The sequence below is a fragment of the Carassius auratus genome, unplaced genomic scaffold (assembly GCF_003368295.1).
Source record: "Carassius auratus strain Wakin unplaced genomic scaffold, ASM336829v1 scaf_tig00042180, whole genome shotgun sequence".
Lineage (NCBI taxonomy): Eukaryota > Metazoa > Chordata > Actinopteri > Cypriniformes > Cyprinidae > Carassius > Carassius auratus.
In genome coordinates, this window is record NW_020526705.1 from 25,150 (window position 1) to 45,539 (window position 20,390).

The 20,390-nt window shown below is 36.7% G+C and overlaps 2 protein-coding genes across 2 annotated transcripts; one reads left to right on the top strand and one right to left on the bottom strand.

Annotated features, from left to right (window-relative positions):
* The first annotated feature begins 4,098 nt into the window (after positions 1–4,098).
* LOC113085768 (gastrula zinc finger protein XlCGF8.2DB-like) lies at positions 4,099–8,334 on the top strand. Its single transcript, XM_026255259.1, has 2 exons — positions 4,099–4,560; positions 5,602–8,334. The coding sequence occupies exons 1-2, from the start codon at positions 4,265–4,267 to the stop codon at positions 6,107–6,109; spliced, it is 804 nt and encodes a 267-aa protein (XP_026111044.1). The 5' UTR covers positions 4,099–4,264; the 3' UTR covers positions 6,110–8,334.
* A 9,020-nt stretch (positions 8,335–17,354) lies between these two features.
* On the bottom strand, positions 17,355–19,041 carry LOC113085770 (uncharacterized). Its single transcript, XM_026255261.1, has 4 exons — positions 18,981–19,041; positions 18,543–18,863; positions 18,134–18,445; positions 17,355–17,524 (listed from the first exon to the last, which is right to left on the bottom strand). The coding sequence occupies exons 1-4, from the start codon at positions 19,039–19,041 to the stop codon at positions 17,355–17,357; spliced, it is 864 nt and encodes a 287-aa protein (XP_026111046.1).
* Between the last annotated feature and the right edge of the window lie 1,349 nt (positions 19,042–20,390).

Below are 20,390 nucleotides of genomic sequence, written 5' to 3' on the forward strand. Positions count from 1 at the left end.
TATTTGCTTTATTTGTCATTCAGATATGACGATGAGGACCCCAAATATTGGCCTTCCTTTCCTTCTCAAACAAACTGCATCTTTAACAGCCCAAGTTTCACAATTTCCCGGGACCCCGTTAAAATAAAAGACTCAACATGCAGGGCTAAAAGCCCCGGATCTTTTGCACTACTAGCAACGCGGATGCGCCGACGCCCCTGGTCATGCACACTACACGCAAGGGCTACAAAACTAACATTTTTATTTAAAACATTGTCTTACCTGCAAGCGACGCGCGAGCATCATCCCGCTGTCTCTTCTTTTTTCTTTTTTCCGCCCCCGACTCTTGGTGCCTTTTCGAGGCCATGTCTGAGGTCGGTGACGTGCCTGCCAAATTTGACATTGATTGAGGCATTATCTAACAGACCACTGGGAGGTGGGGAAGGGGGGGCACCAGAGGGAGACTGGCACAGAGATTCAAATCATTGCACTACTGTTCTTTTGCATATAATACATTGTTCAACAATACTTTTGCACACTCATTCAACTGTATTTATTACCACTGTTCTCACGTTCCTGCTATTGATGATGTATATATAATCCTTCATTGCTCTGTTCATAATGTACATACAATCCCTACATTGCATTCATATTTATATTCTGTATATACTCTGATCAATATTGTATATAGCAACTCCACTGTACCTTCTGTATATCATAGCTTTACTTACTCTGCAATATATGGTTTTTCAAGTCATCTCCAGCAGGTGATAAATCAACAAAACAGTGCTAACTGACATATATTTATTACAGTATAGAAACTATTCTGCCTTATTATGTGATAAATAAGTGTTTGTAGTATATAAAAAAATCATTATTATTTGTTATTGTCAAGCAGTTATAGATTTCTAAGCAAATTAAAAGCTAGAAATTAGAGAATAACTGTAGAGAATAACTGTGGAAAGATCCACACTGGAGAGAAACTGTACACATGTGATCAATGCAACAATACATTTTTGAGGGCTTCAGATCTGAAGAATCACCTGAGAGTTAATTCAAAGGACAAGTCACATTCATGTCATTTGTGTGGAAAGACTTTTTCATGCTTACAATATTTAACACTGCACCAGAAAATGCAATAATAAATGAAACAATAAAATATAATCTGGATAAATTTTACTCAGATCCAGCATTTTCAGATCTGATGGTGTGTCCTCAACAAATGCGGCACAATTATGAATGAAGCAATAACGTATAATCTGGATTAATTTTACTTTCCTAACCTGACATTACAAGTGACATGACAAAGCAACATTATCTGAAGTTTTTAAAGTGAATAAAGTTCCTCTTCATCTTCAAATCCAAAAGATTGAGATTCAGATCAACTCAAAGATAGAGTTCCTTCCCAAAGATCAATGTCAAAAGGGTTTATTCTTGTACATAATTTTGTTTCTTGATATAAATTATATCATTGTTCATATTAAATTCAGTTGTCTTATAATGCATATGCTGCATCACTTGTGGTTTGCTGACTCTTTCATGAAGGAAAGTAGCTTTTTACAAACCGTTATTGTTCAGGAAGATGAAGAAGAGGCTGTAACGCTTTTAAGAGACACCAAGATTTATTGTTAACTATTTTTTCATTGTTGTATTCAAAATAAATTCTCCACTTATGATAAATTTTTGAAAATGCAGATGCAAGATATACTGTCATGTGGATTTGTAACTGATTCTTCTGTGCTTCTGAACCTGGTATTGAATGAGCTCTGGGGCTAAAATATGATATGAAAGGCTACAGTATTGATTATTGGCCGGCCGATATACGGGTTGATATTCAACGTTTTTCAAATATCAACATTGGCCGATACATTTTTCTGTTTGGCCGATGTGTTCGATGCAGGACTTTTATTTTGAGGGTGATAAGAAAGCCAGTGCCTGAGCACACAGCTCACATTCTCCCTCTTATTTGCTGTGTGTTAACAGTACTGTCTAATACGGAGAGACGTCTTTCTGATAGAACGGTTAAACAAAGGTTAAATTAAATCAAATTAAAGATTAAAATTGGTTAGAGTGGTTACTTCCCTTTTAATTCTAAATTTAATTGATTTATTTGTGAAAAATACTTTGTCATCTCAAGTTTAAGTATGTTTATTTTACACATTTTTCAAATCAAATAATTTCAAATTTCTTAAATATTAATTCAAATTACATAATATAATGCTTTTCAAGATATCGGCATTGACTGTGAGAAAAAAAAAAACATATATATATATATTTTTAGCCGACGACTAGTATTGATAAGCTCTGAACTGATGACCAGTTCTACTTTCAGTACTGGAGAAATTATGGAAAACCACTTAAAGTTTATTATTACTACATAAAAGTTATCAAGCTAATTGTATATTTTGAACCATTTGTATATGCAATAATATAAAGGCATTTGTCTATAATGTGTTTCTTATTATTTTGTAATCAAAAAGTGATTGCACTTTAGGGCTGTATGATTTTTGTGTGATGGATTTTGAATTTAGCTTTGAGGTAAAGTTGTAAACTGATGTGTGAGTATACTGGATCTACACATTAGTTCTTAAAGTGACAGCAGCCTAACCCTGTAGCCATTCGTATCAATAAAGATAATAAAACAACAAAAGATAAAAAGAAAGTCCAGTTCATCTGCTAGAATGGTATTGAACACTGAGCTGTAATCTCAGTAGTTCACATTTAACCATTCAAAGTGTATCTATTGCTATTTTAAGTATGAAGGTCCCGTTCCATGCTTGCTGGAGTAAATGGAAGGATCAGTATTGTTATCAGTGAAACTGGCCTTCAGTCATTAAACAAATATACTGTATTTATGTTAATTCTACATTAATTTGAAGATTAGATGTGAAATTATTACAATATAAAAGTATTTGAAAAAACATTATGTAAGGAGGGATGAATCTCAAATTAAAATCAGAAAATATCATGCAATTGATTAGGTGTTTTTTTTTTTTTTTTAGCTAATTGACAGCACTAATTTATTCATTTGTGGGTTGAATACCCACTTCTTTGTTTTCACTTCTAGCAGTGATTGTTTATCATATTTTCATCAAAGTCAATTTCTGAAATTAAATCGCACGCCAAATAGAAACAGAAAATCGTTCTATTGATACGCATTGTATTTTTTTTTTTTTTATTGCATATCTGTCACATGTTCTTAGCAGCTAACAATTATTTGTTGTGCAATAGTTTTGCCCCTCTCAAAAGTAACAAAACAGCTTTAAGCTAATGTAAAGACTTGCTTGATGATATTTGTCATTTGTTATTTACTTATATTCATGGAGTAAACTGAATTTCATAACCTGATAAAATAAAAATACTTATAACTCACAACATTTATTCGGTCTGGAAACCTGCAATTAGGCTAAATATAACAAAAACAGGTTATTATTATTATTTTTTATATGAACAATAAAATAAATATAAAGGACATTCTGCCACTCTATTTTGTTATATTTTTTAATAAAAATACTTTATTTAAAGTAGGTTATCAGTAACACTTACATTCATTCTTACCGCTGAAGTTGGTGCAGCTGGAGCTTCTTTTTATCCCTAAACAAAAACCTCTCACTTAACATCATATTCTCTTAAGTTTGGCATTTTAAATCTCTCCGAAATCATATTTACTCTCTTGGTTAGTGGTTCTCATGCCATCAGTTAAAGCTTGGGGCAAGATAATGCCTAAGTCCCTTAGGGCCCTTATTAGTGCTACACGGGCTCGCAGAGCAGCATGTGATTGTTGCTCGTAGTGCGGCGTGATTGGATTCGTTCCAATACATAATCGGAGTGAACGTTCGAAATGGAATGCTGCTGTTATTTTCAATAACATATTTGACGAATAATTCGCTTGGATTTCTCATCTAATCCTCACTCATGAATACGAATTTGAGGCGTTATTTGAGTCTATTTAATCCATTTTCATTTATTTGTGCAGGTCGTCTTTAAAACAAATCAGCGCACGCACGTAGATGCACAAATAAGATTCCCTTCTCTCGCCGCGCCTCTCTCCAGTCCAGTGGGTCGCGCCATAACACACACGTTTGTTTGAGGAACACCTCTAAAACCTCAGAGGAAGAAGGTTGGTTTCACCGCGCTATCTGTTTGACTTAATGCTGGTTTAATACAAATAAATGTCCCTTTTAATATAAAAATACAGTTTTTGAATCCGGTCAGCAAATAATATTTTCATCCTCCAGACGGAATATCTGGAAGAACATCTGAATTGAGATCTGCTGCTGTGAAGATGATGTTTGTTAAAGAGGAGAGTGAAGAGAACTCGAGTGAACCAGAAAAACTGAGAATAAAACAAGAGGAACCAGAAACCTGGAGAATAAAACAAGAGGAACCAGAAACCTGGAGAATGAAACAGGAGGAACCAGAAACCTGCAGATTAAATGATGAGGAACCAGAAACCTGCAGATTAAATGATGAGGAACCAGAAACCAGGAGAATAAAATCTGAGGAACCAAAAATGTTGAGAATAAAAGAGGAGGAACCAGCACCAAAACCCATTGAGAAAAAAACACGAGGAACCAGAAGGTTGGTGTTTATTGTTCATTCATGTTTGATGACTGTTTGTGGGACATTAGTCTTAGAATGCTTTAAACCTCTGGGGTCTGAGGGTGTTTTGGGGCCATGGATAGGTTTTGACATGCCCTGACACTTTTTTTAATCTATTAAAAACATAATGACTAAAGTCTGATTACTCTATAATCGGCACAAATTGTGCAGTAATAATATGTGAGCAGCGTTAATGTATTTTTTTTTTTTTTTCATCAATGTTGTCTTTAAGAAAACAACATTGATGTAATGTTTTTTTGTTTTGTTACAAATTCAAATAATGTAGACCATGACACACACACACAAGACTTGTTCACAAGACTTTTGAAAATTGGATGTGGTATGCTAGAGTTTATGCTACAAAAATGATGTGAAATTCATTCTGCCAAAAAAAGAAAAAAGCAAATACTATGATGTTATGATAAATGTTATTTTGAATAAGGTGTATGATCAAACAGTTGAACAGACTTCCATAGTATTTTTCCAACTATCAAATGTGCGCCAGCTACTGTTTGGTTACCCACATTCTTCAAAATGTTGTCTTATGTCTTCAGCACAAGAAAGATATCAAAGGGTTAGTAAACCCCAAATATAGGGATGGGCGATATGAGCAAAAATGTATATCTCTGGATTTTTTTATAATGTTTTCTCCTCAGTTATCACAACATGGATTAATATGTGCTTGTACTGTGTCTTTTCCGACTCTCTGTAAGAAAAATATATACACACTAAGCAATAAAAAATTATCAAATGTGTCCTCATTCAAAAGTACCATATGTTTCCCATGACACTGCGAACCATGCAGCTTCTTGTTTTTAAAGATGTATTATATAAAATAGGACACTGTGCTACGGCTAAAATTAGCACTTCATCCATTTTTGAATTTCTGTACAGAGAGGTCACACAGTGACATATCGATCTACTGGTCCCACTGCTGCACATGATGCGAATTCGCAGGTCAGAGTTCACCAAACTGTTTTGTTCCAATTGATTTTCATCACTTTAATGTTTTCATTTTAGGCCCAATGAAAGTGAAAGAAGAAGAGATCTGAATGAGGTGGAGAAGAAACATCAGCATCAGAAAGATCATAATATCACTGCTGGAGAAAAATCAGTGAGTTGCAGCATTCAAATAACAGATGTCGAAAGACCTTTCAGCTGCTCTCCATGTGGAAACACTTTCAAACATAAAGGACGCTATATGAAACACATCAGAATTCATAGTGAGGAAAAGTCTTTCAGCTGCGCTCAGTGTGGACACACTTTCACACGTAAAGCAAACCTTAAGAAACACATGTTAATTCATAGTGGGATAAAGCCTTACAGCTGCTCTCAGTGTGGAAAGAGTTTCACACAGAAATGGCAACTTAAGGATCATCTGCTAACGCACTCTTCAGAAAAGCCTTTCGTCTGCTCTCACTGTGGAAACACTTTCACACGTAAAACAAATCTGAAGACACACATGTTAATTCATACCGGAATAAAGCCTTACAGCTGCTCTCAGTGTGGAATCCATTTTCACACGTAAAACAAATCTTAAGACACATATGTTAATTCATACTGGGATAAAGTCTTACAGGTGCTCTGAGTGTGGAAAGAGCTTTACACAGAAAGGACACCTTAATGATCATGTGGTTAGTCACTCTTCAGAAAAGCATTTCAGTTGCTCTCAGTGTGGAAAGTCTTTCAAACATAAAGTAAGCCTTATGAAACACATCAGAATCCATAGTGGGGAAAAGCCTTTCAGCTGCTCTCAGTGTGGAAACAGTTTCACATGTAATGAAAACCTTAAGAATCACATGTTAATTCATATAAAACCTTTCACCTGTTCTCAGTGTGGAAAGAGTTTCACCTGTAAACGAGGATTTAATCATCACAGGAGAATTCACACTAGAGAGATGCCTTACCAGACAATTCCTACAAAGTAAAACCCCCATGTCTGTCCTCAGGGTCACCACTATGGGGCGCCCGTGTCAGTCCTCTGTGTGGAAGGAGATTTCGTAAAGCTTTAGATGACAGCCCGGAATTTACAGTGCAAGTAAACTGAATTTACAGTAAACATTTTTATAATAATAGACTACCTATACATTACATCCATGTATACAAATGCTGCTTGTTAATCCAATACATTAATCGTTAACTGATCAAATTAGAATAATAAATTAGTATTAAAGTGATCATAGGACATTGCTAAAAAGAACATTATTTTATGTATTTGGTGTAATGAAATTTGTGGCTTACGGTTAAAAAAAAAACATTATTTTCCACACTGTACAGTGTTTCTCCTCCATGCCTTGCCTTTCTGAAATGTGTCAATTTTTTAAAAGCTAGAGAAAGAAATTAAGAAATGTTTCTCCCCTTGAACATACTGTGATGCAGCGTCCCGGTTATAACACTGACACGTCAAGACGAAACCAATAAAAACCCATTACAAGTGATGCCTTTGTTGCATCCAGTGGGGACATAATTACTGATTATAATGACTTATACTGTTGTGTTGCAATGCATATCGCGCTGTATAAACATAAAACCATGTCTGCATTTGTGATCAGAGAAATGACAACGAAACGGCAAACGAGCTACTCTACACTGCTCAAAACTCACGTTTGAATAGTCAATGGCAAAATCTTACAATATGAAAACACATTTACAGTCTGTGAGTCAGAAGCAGCAGTCTGTAAGTCAGAAGCACTAGACTGTCCTTGCAAAGTTTAAATTGCTCCACTTTATAGAAACACCCACCGGCATTGTAGGCTAGGTCTTAGTCCTCCATAAAATGTGCTTGACACATCTGAATATTTGGGTTGAACTGCAACTTAACCACTGATTTCTAGAGGGTTCAACAAAGGAATTAATGCATACACAAAGTACTATATTATTAGTTATAATAGGCAAACATTATAATACATTCTCGTTTGCCATCAGTATTAAGCAAATACACTTTTATATAATTTAAACAAATCTTTGAATGACTAATGAACATTACATTTCAAAAACCAGCAAATTTAGTCAAATCCAGCTCTGAGATCTTGTGAAGTGTATATTTTTATCCAGAATGATCATGTGTTCTCTGCCTAATGGTCAGTCCGTGTGAATTGAATGCTTTAAACTTTAAACTTGTGATTTCAAATTATGCTACGCTTTATGCATTTGCATACTGTCATATTCATGTCATTTTCACTGTGTGCTGTGTGTAAAATGGGTGTCACCCTGGCTTTGAAAAATTTGATTCCCAATGCACACAAACTTGCCAGAATACTGAGTGCTCTGCTGGTAACAGTGTTTACTTCCCTTTTAATTTGATCTTATTTAATATTTATTTATTAGTGAAAAATACTTTGTCATCTAAAGTATGTTTATTTTACATATTTATTTTTTATCCATTGTCAAATGAATTTGTCAAAATTTTTAAATAATAATAATAATAATTTCCAAAATTTCCACATTGGCTGTCAATGTTTAGAACAAGTGCGTTCAGAAGAAATTAGCTCCCAGTCATGTGGAAATGTAAATAGTCTTGTGTAAGTAAAGAACAAAGAAAGAGAAGTAAGGCGAACCTGATTTTTCTTTTAGACATTAACAGACATGAATTAAGTTCTTTGAAAAACATATACCATATTCTAAACATGTCTATGTTCTTTAGGCTTTATGTTTATGGTGGTTTCACTATCCATATTTGTCCATGCCATAATTGTCTAATTATAACTGTCAATTTAATGACAGTTAAGATCTTATTTATACATAAATGATATGTGGATGTACCACAAAATGTCATTAAAGATGAATGAAAAATAACCAACCATCTTGTTCTCCGGGTTTTATTCTCCGGGTTTTTGGTTCCTCCTGTTATATCACAGGTATGGAAATGTTGTCTCTGTCGTGGACATTATATTTTAGTGAATTTCTCTGAGACCTCACATGCCACATTATTGTCTGAATGTCATGTACAAAGCATATTCAGGGCTTTTTAGGTATTACTAAATGTTTTAAGTTTCACCATGACTACACCCTCTCCTACGTCTTGAAAAAAAAAAAAAAAAAAATCACATCCTTAAAATTGTTTGTTATAAAGCAACATCTCAGGAAAATGTTATGGTGGCTTTCAAATTAAAACATGACTTCCTGTCATTTATATACATGTCCATTGTAGAAGACACCAGGACTAAAAGCATTTTCATTATGCATTTTGAGAGAAATAAATTATAGGCTATATCAATTTTGTCATGAAATATTAGATATTATTAAAATATGGCCAATTATTACTGCCATTATGACGGTTTCTTTTTTCAACATGCTGTCCCAACAGCAACACATTAAAATGCAATTTAGATAGTGTAATCATACACTGTGTTTAACAGGAAACCAGTTTATGGACATTTTTACACACATACTGCATAAAACAAAATGGTATATTAAATAATTTTGTTATATATTTTATAACAGTGGTTGCAGTCAATTCCAGTCCTCACGCCCCTGCTCTGCATATTTTGCATGTCTCTCTGTTAATACATCTGATTCAGATAATCAGCTTGTTAGCAGTGAACTCCGTGCATGAACTTCGTACCGATTGACATGCTCCCTACACAGTACTCCCTCAGCAGGGGAAATCTGTTGAAGTTTACTTCACTTTGGAACATTCATTCACAGATTTGTGCTGCACAACGTCTTCCCACACGGTCAAGTGCAGTGTTGCCAGATTGGAAATGTCCAAGTATCGTACCAGAAGTTCTAAATTATCGTATTTGGAAGAAAATTATCGTACATGAGTCAAAAGAGTTATTTATCTATTCTAAACCAACAACATCCTACATGGGTTGGCTGGTCGCATCCAAAGGGATATATTTACTCTGGAGTTACCTCCAGGTTTGGATGAACTGAATGACCTGGCACTTCTCGTTGACTCACACCTTCAACAGGGTGATCATTGAGTCTTCACCACTGGGGCCTTGAGTTTTCTGAATACTCAAAGGTTGCGGTCAGATGTAATTCAATTGGGTCACTGATCCAATGTGGCTTGCCACCGAGGAATTGGTCATACTAGATTCCTGTTAAACAATGGTTCTGGTGGCATTCCATGCCTTGTTATATACAATATTATGTTTTGGACTTTTCAGTCTGTGCTCGGGGTAAGACTTCCAATCCCCCACCAGAGGGGTTGCTTGAACCCCTGTCTGTCCCTTCAGCCAGTTTACCTATCTGTAAGACAAGTTTCCCTTAGGGGACAATAAACTGAACTTATTGTTGTGAGAATATAACAAGTGCAGTGCACATCTCTGTCTAGCTCAGCACCAGCCAACGCGCGAAAACACAGTTTGAATTTGACAGCTATGTGAGGTGGCACAGAAATAAAAATCCCATATGTGGGACAGTACCACCCACCTAAGGTTTAAAAAATGTTAAACATGTTGAAGAAACTGTCTGATCATCCAAAGGCAAAACACAAACTGCTGTGATTGTCTGTGAATGCCTCCTGATTACAGTGGCTACGTAAAAAAAAAAATTATTTGGGGGGAGCAGAGAGGGGCTTTTTTTCTTTTTTTTTTAGAAAAATATGGGACTGCACGTGGTTTATATGTATATTTAACCAGAAAATTGATAAATATTAACTCTGCTGTTAAAAACAAATTAAGAACTGTATAGGAGAGTGGTTATTATGTGCAAAGAGTGAGAAACACTGTGAGAAAAAAAAAATCAATTCTGATTTGAAGCTTGTGACATATAAATGTGCACAACTTAGCCACTCTAGTTCTTGCCAACAGGTATGCAAGCTAAAAGTAATATCACAACTTTTATTTTGTTTATAGTATGCATTTTAAGTTTAAGGTAGATGTACTTTCATTTTGAATAATGTGTGTAAGGAAAACAGGTCAATTTAGCTCAAAGGGAATCATTTAAGATTTTAAAGGGAATTTCAACAGAATCACTGTTTCACGGCTGATCACTGAGATGCCCTGTGATTCACTGAACAAGCCTTTTAACATCAAATCTGCGTTGGATATTAATATCCAAAGTATAGTGAAAACACTATTAAATATAGCTGCAAGCAGCAATTATGGGGCAAGCACTCCAGCAGCAAATTTAGGAGCTAAGCATGTTATGGAGCATTACACGAAGTGCAACAATGAGCAATTAAACCAATTTTAGGATGATTGTAATTGAAATGGCTGAAAAATCATAAATACAACCAGTAGTAATGAGATTAAAAGGCCTATCACTTTTGACCAACAGGTGGTGCTGTAATCAAATCATTTTGCTGTGTTCTGTGTGAGATGACAATAACACACAAAAAGTTTATTGTCAATATGCTAAAGCATTGCAGAGATACAGCCTGAAGTGTCATTTTGGCATGATGCCTCCATTTCGTTGCGGTGGTATGCGAAAACGGTTTTGTGTTTCGATACAAAATCCATAACTTTTTGCCAGTATGGTCTGAAGATGATCCACGTCAAATTTGGTGAAATTTCTCCTTATTTTTCATGTCTCCTGACCACATATCTCAATTGAATGATAAATGTTTTAAACAATGCGGATGAACTGAATATACGAAGGAAAATTAACCACAGCATTAACAACGACCCTGAAATAAGAGCGCCACAAACAATTTATGAATGATGCAGTGCTAATTGACATTTATTACAGTACAGCAACTATAAAGTATATTTTCTACCTTATTCTGTGCAGAAAATGTAAATAATTGCTAATTAAATGTAGCCTAGTATATAAAACAAAAACTTGGCTTACATACATTTTTACGTATGCCATGTCGCATCATTAAACAAGCATTTAACAATGGACAAAAGTTTTTTTTTTTTTTTTCTAACCTATGGTTCTCTAACAATAATGCTACTGTACTTTGCCCCCTGACTAAGCATTTAAAGAATTTAGTAGAAACATTTAAATAATCCCGTGAATGCGCTTAAAGAATGCAGAATCGAATCTAATTGAATTGTGAATCGAATCGAATTGAATCGTTCTAAATTTGCAAAAATCGTTCTTGAATCGAAAACCTATGAATCGTAATCGAATCGCTGCCTTGCCAAAGATTCACAGCCCTAATGTAAGTAGGTTACAGTTGAGACACAGTGTATCAAGTGTACCCGGATTGGTGGCCTATTATGTCACATGCTGATTAGCTGTACAGTGTTATGATAATAGAATAAAAGTAACATTTATACATATGCTGAGCAAATTCTGTAAAAAATATTGTGACGAGTGGGGCGGGGCCGAGAGACGTGGGAACATGAACTAAAATCGGCGGACAATCAAATAAGATTTAATAATGACAAAATAAATACAAAACAGCGCATCAGCCCCTCACGGACGACTGACGCGCACAAATAAAAACCAAACACAACTAAAATCCAGGCCTGGTCCTCTCTCATCCGTCACTGTCGTGGCTCCGTTTCATATCCCTCCATCTCCTCCGTGGGACTCGAGACCGGTGGGATATAAAACCGGAGCGACGACAGTGACGGCACTGTACATTCACTCCCCACCTACAATTCCTGCTGGCCTGAGTCTCGAACTCGCAACTTTTGGATTACTAGTCCGATTTTCTTCCCCCATGCTATGCTATTATTATGAAGACAACAGATCATTACCAGTGGTTATTGGCTTTTCCATCTAAAAGCAATCTGAAGCATCAGCAGGCAGTTGTATGAGTATGAGTAAGAGTTTATAAATGCTAAACTCTACTCCGACCTTCTCCCTCCGTCCGTTGGATGCACAGGGATGTCCATTGACAATTTTGTACAGCTAAAACTAGCTGGAAGCAGATGACACTGGAAACTAGAATCAGAGAATTTACTAATTTGTCTTACAGTAAAAATAAGGTGGATATCGGGACTATGAACAGACATTCAGATGTTTATCTGAAAGAGCAAAATACTGTGTGTAAATGTTGGTGTGTATAAACCTGAATTTTTACAGCACTGTAAATTTTGTATCTCGTATCAATGTGTTGTGACTCGATTTCTAGTATTTTGTGAAGCGTGCTTCTGCTGGCTGTGGAAACTGTGGTTTAACACACACATATCTGAGATCATCTCTCAGTTTGGACAAATGATGCTGTCATACATTAAGATTTCAGTTCCTCTTCTTTCTTTAAATGGGTTTCAGTAACTGAAACTCAATTTTTTCCTTCTGTATAAATATTTTCTATAGTTGCTGCAAATGTTTTACAAATTGACTATTGCTGTCATTGCTGCTTATTATCTAAAGTGTTTATTTTACTGATTTCATGTTCACAAATCTGTTTAAATCTGTGTTAGTGAGCACATCTTTGCCAAGATAATCCATCCACCTCACAGGTGAGGCATATCAAGATGCTGATTAGACAGCAGGATTATTGCACAGGTGTGCCTTAGACTGGCCACAATAAAAGGCCGCTCTAAAATATGCAGTTTTATCCAACAGCACAATGCCACAGATGTTTCAAGTTTTGAGGGAGCATGCAATTGGCACGCTGACTGCAGGCATGTCCACCAGAGCTGTTGTCCATGAATTGAATGTTCATTTCTCTACCTTAAGCTGTCTCCAAAGACGTTTCAGAGAATTTGGCAGTCATCCAACCGACCTCACACCCACAGACCAATGTGTAACCGCACCAGCAACTTCACCTTTAAGATCGTCTGAGACAGTCACCTAGACAGCTGCTGAAACAATCGGTTTGCAAAATCAAATAATTTCTGTACAAACTGTCAGAAACCATCTCAGGGAAGCTCATCTGCATGCTCGTTGTTCTCAACTGGGGTCTCAATCGGAAAATCCGGTCTCAAACCGGAAAATGCTCACATTCGATGGCAAATGGCACACTGAGTGTATGGCATTGTGTGGGTGAGCGGTTTGCTGATGTCAACATTTTGGGTCGAGTGGCCAATGGTGGCGGTGGGGTTATGGTATGGGCAGGTGTATATTATGGACAACGAACACAGATGCAGTTTATTGATGGCATTTTGAATGCACAGAGATACCGTGATGAGATCCTGAGAACCCATGTTACAAGGATCTGTACACAATTCCTAGAAGCTGAAAACATCTCAGTTCTTGCATGGCCAACATACTCACAGGACATGTCACCCATTGAGCATGTTTGGGATGCTCTGCCTTCTGTGTGAACGCAAACACGTCCCGGGATTGATTCTGGCATTGAACCCGGGTCGGGGACCTAGTAACATTGCCGGGTTCAATCCCAGGATGAGCGCTGTGTGAACAAAAGCCAGATCTAATGCCGTGTCGTAGTGATGACGCACGTTATCGCGCGACTCTTTTACCGGCTGTTTTGAAGGATGATCAACGCTCGCGACAAAAAAATATGTGCAAACTGTAATGAAGCAGAGATCAGTTAGTTCCTCACTTTCCGCGAGATCGTTTCGCCAGCTTCAGTGAAAGTATAACGTGCCTAACGTTTTCGACTCGTACATTACACGTCACGCCCTGATGTCACGTGTAGTTACGGGACCTTTACGGGTTGTGTGTGAACGTGCGCACATATTCCGGGTAATCACTGGCAGTGTGAAAGTGCCAAATCTAGCGACCCGGGAACAATTGCTGGAACACTTCGCAGTGTGAAAGGGGCTTAAGGCACACCTGTGCAATAATCCTGCTGTCTAATCAGCATCTTGATATGCCACATCTGTGAGGTGGATGGATTATCTCAACATAGGAGAAGTGCTCACTAACACAAATTTAGACAGATTTGTGAACAATATTTGAGAGAAATAGGCCTTTTGTGTACATAGAAAAAGTCTTAGATCTTTGAGTTCAGCTCATGAAAAATGGGGGCAAAGAAAAAGTGTTGCGTTTATAATTTTGTTTAGTGTAGTTAGAGCTCTATGATGGTTCTCCAGGAGCAGGAATGAGGAACCTGGTGTAGCTAAAATACATTCATTTCTGCATTTTTAGATGTTTTAGAGCAGTGGTTCCCGAACCAGTTCTTGGACAACAGTGTACATGCTGAATATCTGCTTTTGACACCTATTGGATTCTCGACTGATGAACTGATGGAAGAAACAGATGTGTTTGATTAGTGAGATATACAATGCTGTCTTATATGATCTTGCCCTTATCCAATGATGATCAAACCTTTTGGAGATATGAGTGAAGACAAATCAAGATCTGCCACAGAGAGGGTCAGATGTAGAAGCATTCCTGCTAAAATGACAGAATTTTTTGGTGGATAAGATCCTGCATGCCTTTCAGTTTGTTTCTTCATAAGACAGACACCACAGCTGTCAGTGCTGATTCTGACAACACTGCCCTCTATGAGACAAGATGCATGTTTTTGTTTTTTGACATTAAGTATAAAGTATTGACTGGCATTGAGTTCAGGCTGTATGAGGATGACAAACTCCTCATGATACTCCAAACTCTCACAAAAGTCCCACGCTCCTTATTGAATTCCACAAATTTAAGTGTCAGAAGAGAATCTAATTATCATAATCAAATTATGATAAAAGTGATTATGGAATCATCATTCCATATTAAAGTTTACAGTGATATTTAATATCTATTCCAGAGTCAAGTCTTTCTTGCAATGCTAAGATGGTTGATAGCCGTTCTACACTTTCGTAACTAAAATAGTGTATTAATTATAGCAGCTGTATAGTTTCAGAGCTGTGATCTCATTGTTGGGGTTTAATTCTGATGGCACTTCTGCTTTTTCTTTCTGTGAGCTGCTGTATGCCATTAAACTTCTTTCAGTAAACAATGGAATGAGTTCAGACTCTTTAAGAATTATAATTAAATCAATATTCATCTGAACTAAGTTTGATTTAAATTTCTATAAAACGATAATGGAATGTGAGCAGATAACTGTAACTTACCTAAGTCCTAATTTCAAATCTTCTCTTTATTATGGCCACTAATTTTATTTATTACATTTTCTAAGGGGAAGTCGTGGCCTAGTGGTTAGAGAGTATAACTCCTAACCCTAAGCTTGCGGGTTTGAGTCTCAGGCTGGCAATACCACGACTGAGGTTCCCTTGAGAAAGGCATTGAACCCCAACTGCTCCCTAGGCGCCGCAGCATAAATTATGCACACTGCTCCGGGTGTGTGTGTGTTCACTGCTGTGTGTGCATTTTGGATGGGTTAAATGCAGAGCACAAATTCTGTGTGTGGGTCACTATACATCAGCTCAGTCTGATTGGCTGCTCACTAGCTGCTTTCATCGGTCCATTTGTGTCTGGATGGGCAGGACTTGCACAGAATTAGATTAGCATCAGACTTTGCCTGTATAGGGCCCTATCATACACCCGGGCAATGCGACGCACAAGTGTGTTTGCGTGAAATGTGCGTGAATGTGAAGTGACATTCAGCCAAGTATGGTGACCCATACTCAGAATTCATGCTTTGCATTTAACCCATCCAAAGTGCTCACACACAGCAGTGAACACACACACACACCATGAACACACACCCGGAGCAGTGGGCAGCCATTTATGCTGCGGCGCCTGGGGAGCCATTGGAGGTTCGGTGCCTTGCTCAAGGACACCTAAGTTGTGGTATTGATGGCCCGAGATTCGAACCCACAACACTAGGGGAACCCACGACTTCCCCACGACTTTGCTAGTTTAAGTCCGGGCACTGTTCGCATTTTGCCGTCCAAGCGCCACATCGTTTAAATGGCAAATATATTTGCGCCCACATGCCAATACAAATGTATATTAACTGACTCATCGCGTGGAGATTTGGAGGATTCCTGCTTGTGCAATAGATGATCTGCTTCAGTTTAACACTTCCTCACATTACCAGCCCATGAAGGGAAGTCACTAGTTTTTTTAAGAAATATTTTAGCAAAGACAAAATATTATATACAATTGCAGAGGGTTTATTAAAAACATTAGTAGCAATCGTACAAAATATAAATGAATTCTAAAAAACATGAACAAACAGAGAACATAAAAGAAGCCAAAAGCAGCTCCATCATGCAGAACAGAGATTATTGTACAGTCAGTGTGTACAGTACTGTATTTACTACTGTAATTAAAGCAGTTTATACGCCAAACACAAGAAAATTACTGTGAACACCTCATGCAAATATCCATAAGATGAGTATAAAAAAAATCACCTGGTAAAAAAAAAAACACACCCATTTAGGTACAAATGGATGTTATCAGTATTTCTTCGTGGTGGACCGTTTTGCTTTGTTTTCTGAGAAGAATATAAAAGAACAATCCTCAAAATAAGTTTTGGGTATTTAAATAATGTTGCAGATACTGTGAAACTGAAAAACTCACCAGCTCTTCTTGCACAGATGATCTGAAGAAGAATCACTGTAGGAGCAGCAAACACTGCACACTCAACAATAATCACAATCACTGCAGGAAAGATGAGAGAAATAAACAAGATTAAGCACAGACTCAATCTGTGAAACTGGGAATCAAATCAAAGGTATAAAACAACAAAAAATGAAAAGAAGTGTTATACAGTACCTCTGAATAATAAACGAGCAGTCCTTTTGACTTCAGTTTCTGCTGGATCTGTGATCATGTCTGTTAGTCAACCAAAATGATCAAACATAATGAACATATAAAGAAAATTTCACATCACAGAAATGATAAATGAACTTCCACTACAACATGAGTCTATCATCTATTACATCATTATGCAATTACAGATATTTGTGTGTAAAGCGTGACATCTATAAGTCTGCATGAACACTTAAATGTCGAATATTTATGAATTGACCACATCTAAAACATATGGCCATGTATGAAAACATTTTAAATGCGTAAATGTTTCTCAATCCTGAACTCATGAATTAGCAGGTTGATCATTTGTGACAAACAAGTGTAAAGCAGTGAAGTGAGAGACTGCTGATGTGTGAGAGAGATGATGAACCTTGTATATCAGCTGCTGTTGGAGTTTGTCTTGATGTCGTCTCGGAGTTTGAGCTGCTGACTGGAGTCAGTGTCGTTAAATCTGAATTTTCAGATTCATCATCTGCAGGACAGTAATATCACATTTTCATACTTGGTAATTACACAACACACAGTTTGTTTCATCATCAGTGTTTACACTCTCAGTTGTTGGGAAGAGGTGTTACTATATATTTTAAGCTTCCTTTATATGAGAGTTAAACCATAAACCTTACAATTTGTCCTGTATGAATTACATTATTAATTCTAATGATTCCTAAAACTGACCTCTTACATGGGTCAGACTGTCAGTCTATGTAAGAAACCACAAAAACATCAACATAACAGATACTTTCTGAAACCCCAAAATAACCGAACGCCAAACACAAACAGGTCTTTTCCTTTACTCGAAAATGCAGAACATCACACTTTACTTTCATTGAACACTTTATTTCATTAAGTCTACACTTCATTGCATAAAACCCAAGAAATGTTTGTGTCAAGTTTCAATTCCTTAATTATTATAAACACCATCACTTTTAGGTCTGTTAATATTTACGCCAGATGTGTTTCTCTTCTGTCAGACTGAAAGAAGCTTTTGTTCCTCTGTTTATTCTGCTTCAATGATATTAATAGTCCTTATAGTGTTACTGACATTATGGTCTAAAACTGTCTAATGGGATTGTTATCTCACCTGAACTCTTGCCAGTATATGTGGTTGAGGTTTGGAGTTGATTTCTTTGAGTAACATTGCATCTCCACTCTCTGTTTTCATCTTCATTCAGGATAGTTGTAGTCAGAGAGATGATACACTGACCTGGAGCTGATATCTGATATCTGGATTCTGATCTGGTCAGTTTATCACCCGCCTGATTCACCCAGAACAACTCAATTCGCTCAGAACGGATCCAATCACCACAAGTGACCCCAGCATATGAATAAAACTGACAGGAAAAAGTCACAGAGCGGCCTGCACTGATCTCAGTCTGTGAAGATGAAGAAGAGACTGAAACACAAAATAACACACACATCACAGACTCTTCAATCATCATGGGAGTTTAAATGCAGAAATTTCTATTTCTAAACTGACTAAATTAAATTACCACGAAGAACGTGAAGATAAACACGAGCATCAGTTCCTTGTTGTAGATTATTCACATATTGTCTGCAGAAGTAAAGTCCACCATCTCGTTTTGAGACATTGTTGATGTTCAGAGAGCAGTCAGACCCCAGACTCAGTCTCTCATGTTTCTCTATGTCTGTCTTCTTTATCCCTCCAGCAATCAGTTCAACTGCTGCTGAATCTCTGAATCTTTCATAGTTCCATGTAGTTGATTTACAGTCAGAAAGAGCATTATTACAGGGCAGACTGACATTTTCACCAGAACTGATGAACACAGAAGTCTCATTCACTGCACTGGAACCTGAAACACAAGAACATTGGAGTGATCATTGTTATATATTAATAAATGAAAGCATAAAGCATACCAGCATAAAAAACAACAGAATATTCAGATCATACAGAAAATAGATGTCTTTACCAGTGTGAAGTGAAGAGAGAAAGATCAGTCCCAGTAGACACAAGTGACACTTATCAGCCATCTTCTCTTTCTGTCAGTCTTCCTCTTCATTATATTCTCTCAACTCTTTCTATAAATACTCTCAGCTCCTCTCATGGTTTTAACTTCCTCTGATCTGATCGACTGAGTGTTTATTCCTTGCACAAGCTGCATTTGACTGATAGTATATTACTGCATGCAACCGATATTGATTTTTCAGTGTTTCTGTTTTCTATCTGATCTTCACACTGTAACCATTTATATTTGCTCTGAATCTCACCTGAACAAAAGATTCATCAATGATGCATTGACACAAAAAAAACTACACAGCAGCTGAAGCATATGAAGATCATTTGTTTGTTGTTTTTTTGCAAATTATTAAAATTATTGTGATTATGGAATCAAACTTTGTCTTTATAAAGTTTAACAGTGGTGTTTATCATCTATCCAGAGTCGAGACTTTCTTACAATGCTAAGATGGTTGACAGACATTGTACACTTTCATAACTAAAATAGTGTATTAATTATAGCAGCGCTAATGTTTTTAGAGATGAGAGCTTGGAAATGTGAGTTTGACCGCAGTAGAGCAGTGATCATCTCTGAACCCAGATTAGGCTGATGATGTAAAGTGACACATCCTGGGTTGCTGCCTCATTTTCATGATCTCAACCCTATTGTCAAAACGGTCATTTTCAATTACTTGATAGTCAATATTTTGATCACATATATTATTTTAAACTAAATAAAAAAGTGCAATAATATAACCAGTATTAATAATGTATGTTTTATAGTTATATTTAATGGGTCACACTATATGTACTGTGAGGACCAAACCAGATCTCCAGCTTCTCTTATGAGAACCAGGCTGAAAAAAATTATGTGCACCCATTTATAGGGAAAAAAAAGTGGTGTCAGGTGGATTTTTATCCATTTATTTTAGGGTGGTTGTGTTCACACACAGTCAACACTCATTTATTTCCAAACACCATTTATAAGTGTTTCTTTATTTTATTTTAAACATTTTTATTAGTATTATCTTATTTTAATTAATTTTTCTGCATAATAGGTGCTCTTAAAGCTGCAAGGAGTGATGAAAGGGCCCTCACACCGGCCTTACCACCATCCGGTGGCCATAGGAGAACAGCGAATGTTGGGAAATATGCTTATAAAAAGGTAAATATTTCTGCAAAATCTCCTGGTGGCACTATGATTATAACTGAATATTGACATGTAGATGTCTTCAGTCCAGGACTCTTATCAAACATGTGGAGTTTGGGTCAGATCGGACATTGCATGTTTAAGTTAGTTGTTGCCAGCAGGTGGCACTATAACTATAACTGAATTTGGGCCCGGGTGTCTGTTCAGGACATAACACTTATCAAACGTGTGAAG

Bases quoted from the DNA above. Each gene is read 5' to 3' on its own strand.
- LOC113085768 (XM_026255259.1), top strand. From the start codon at position 4,265: ATGATGTTTGTTAAAGAGGAGAGTGAAGAGAACTCGAGTGAACCAGAA. The intron at 4,561-5,601 runs GTTGGTGTTTAT...TTTTCATTTTAG, and splicing joins AAAACACGAGGAACCAGAAG to GCCCAATGAAAGTGAAAGAA.
- LOC113085770 (XM_026255261.1), bottom strand. From the start codon at position 19,041: ATGGCTGATAAGTGTCACTTGTGTCTACTGGGACTGATCTTTCTCTCT. The intron at 18,446-18,542 runs GTAATTTAATTT...TTTGTGTTTCAG, and splicing joins TTATCTTCACGTTCTTCGTG to TCTCTTCTTCATCTTCACAG. The intron at 17,525-18,133 runs GTGAGATAACAA...ACTGTCCTGCAG, and splicing joins ATATACTGGCAAGAGTTCAG to ATGATGAATCTGAAAATTCA.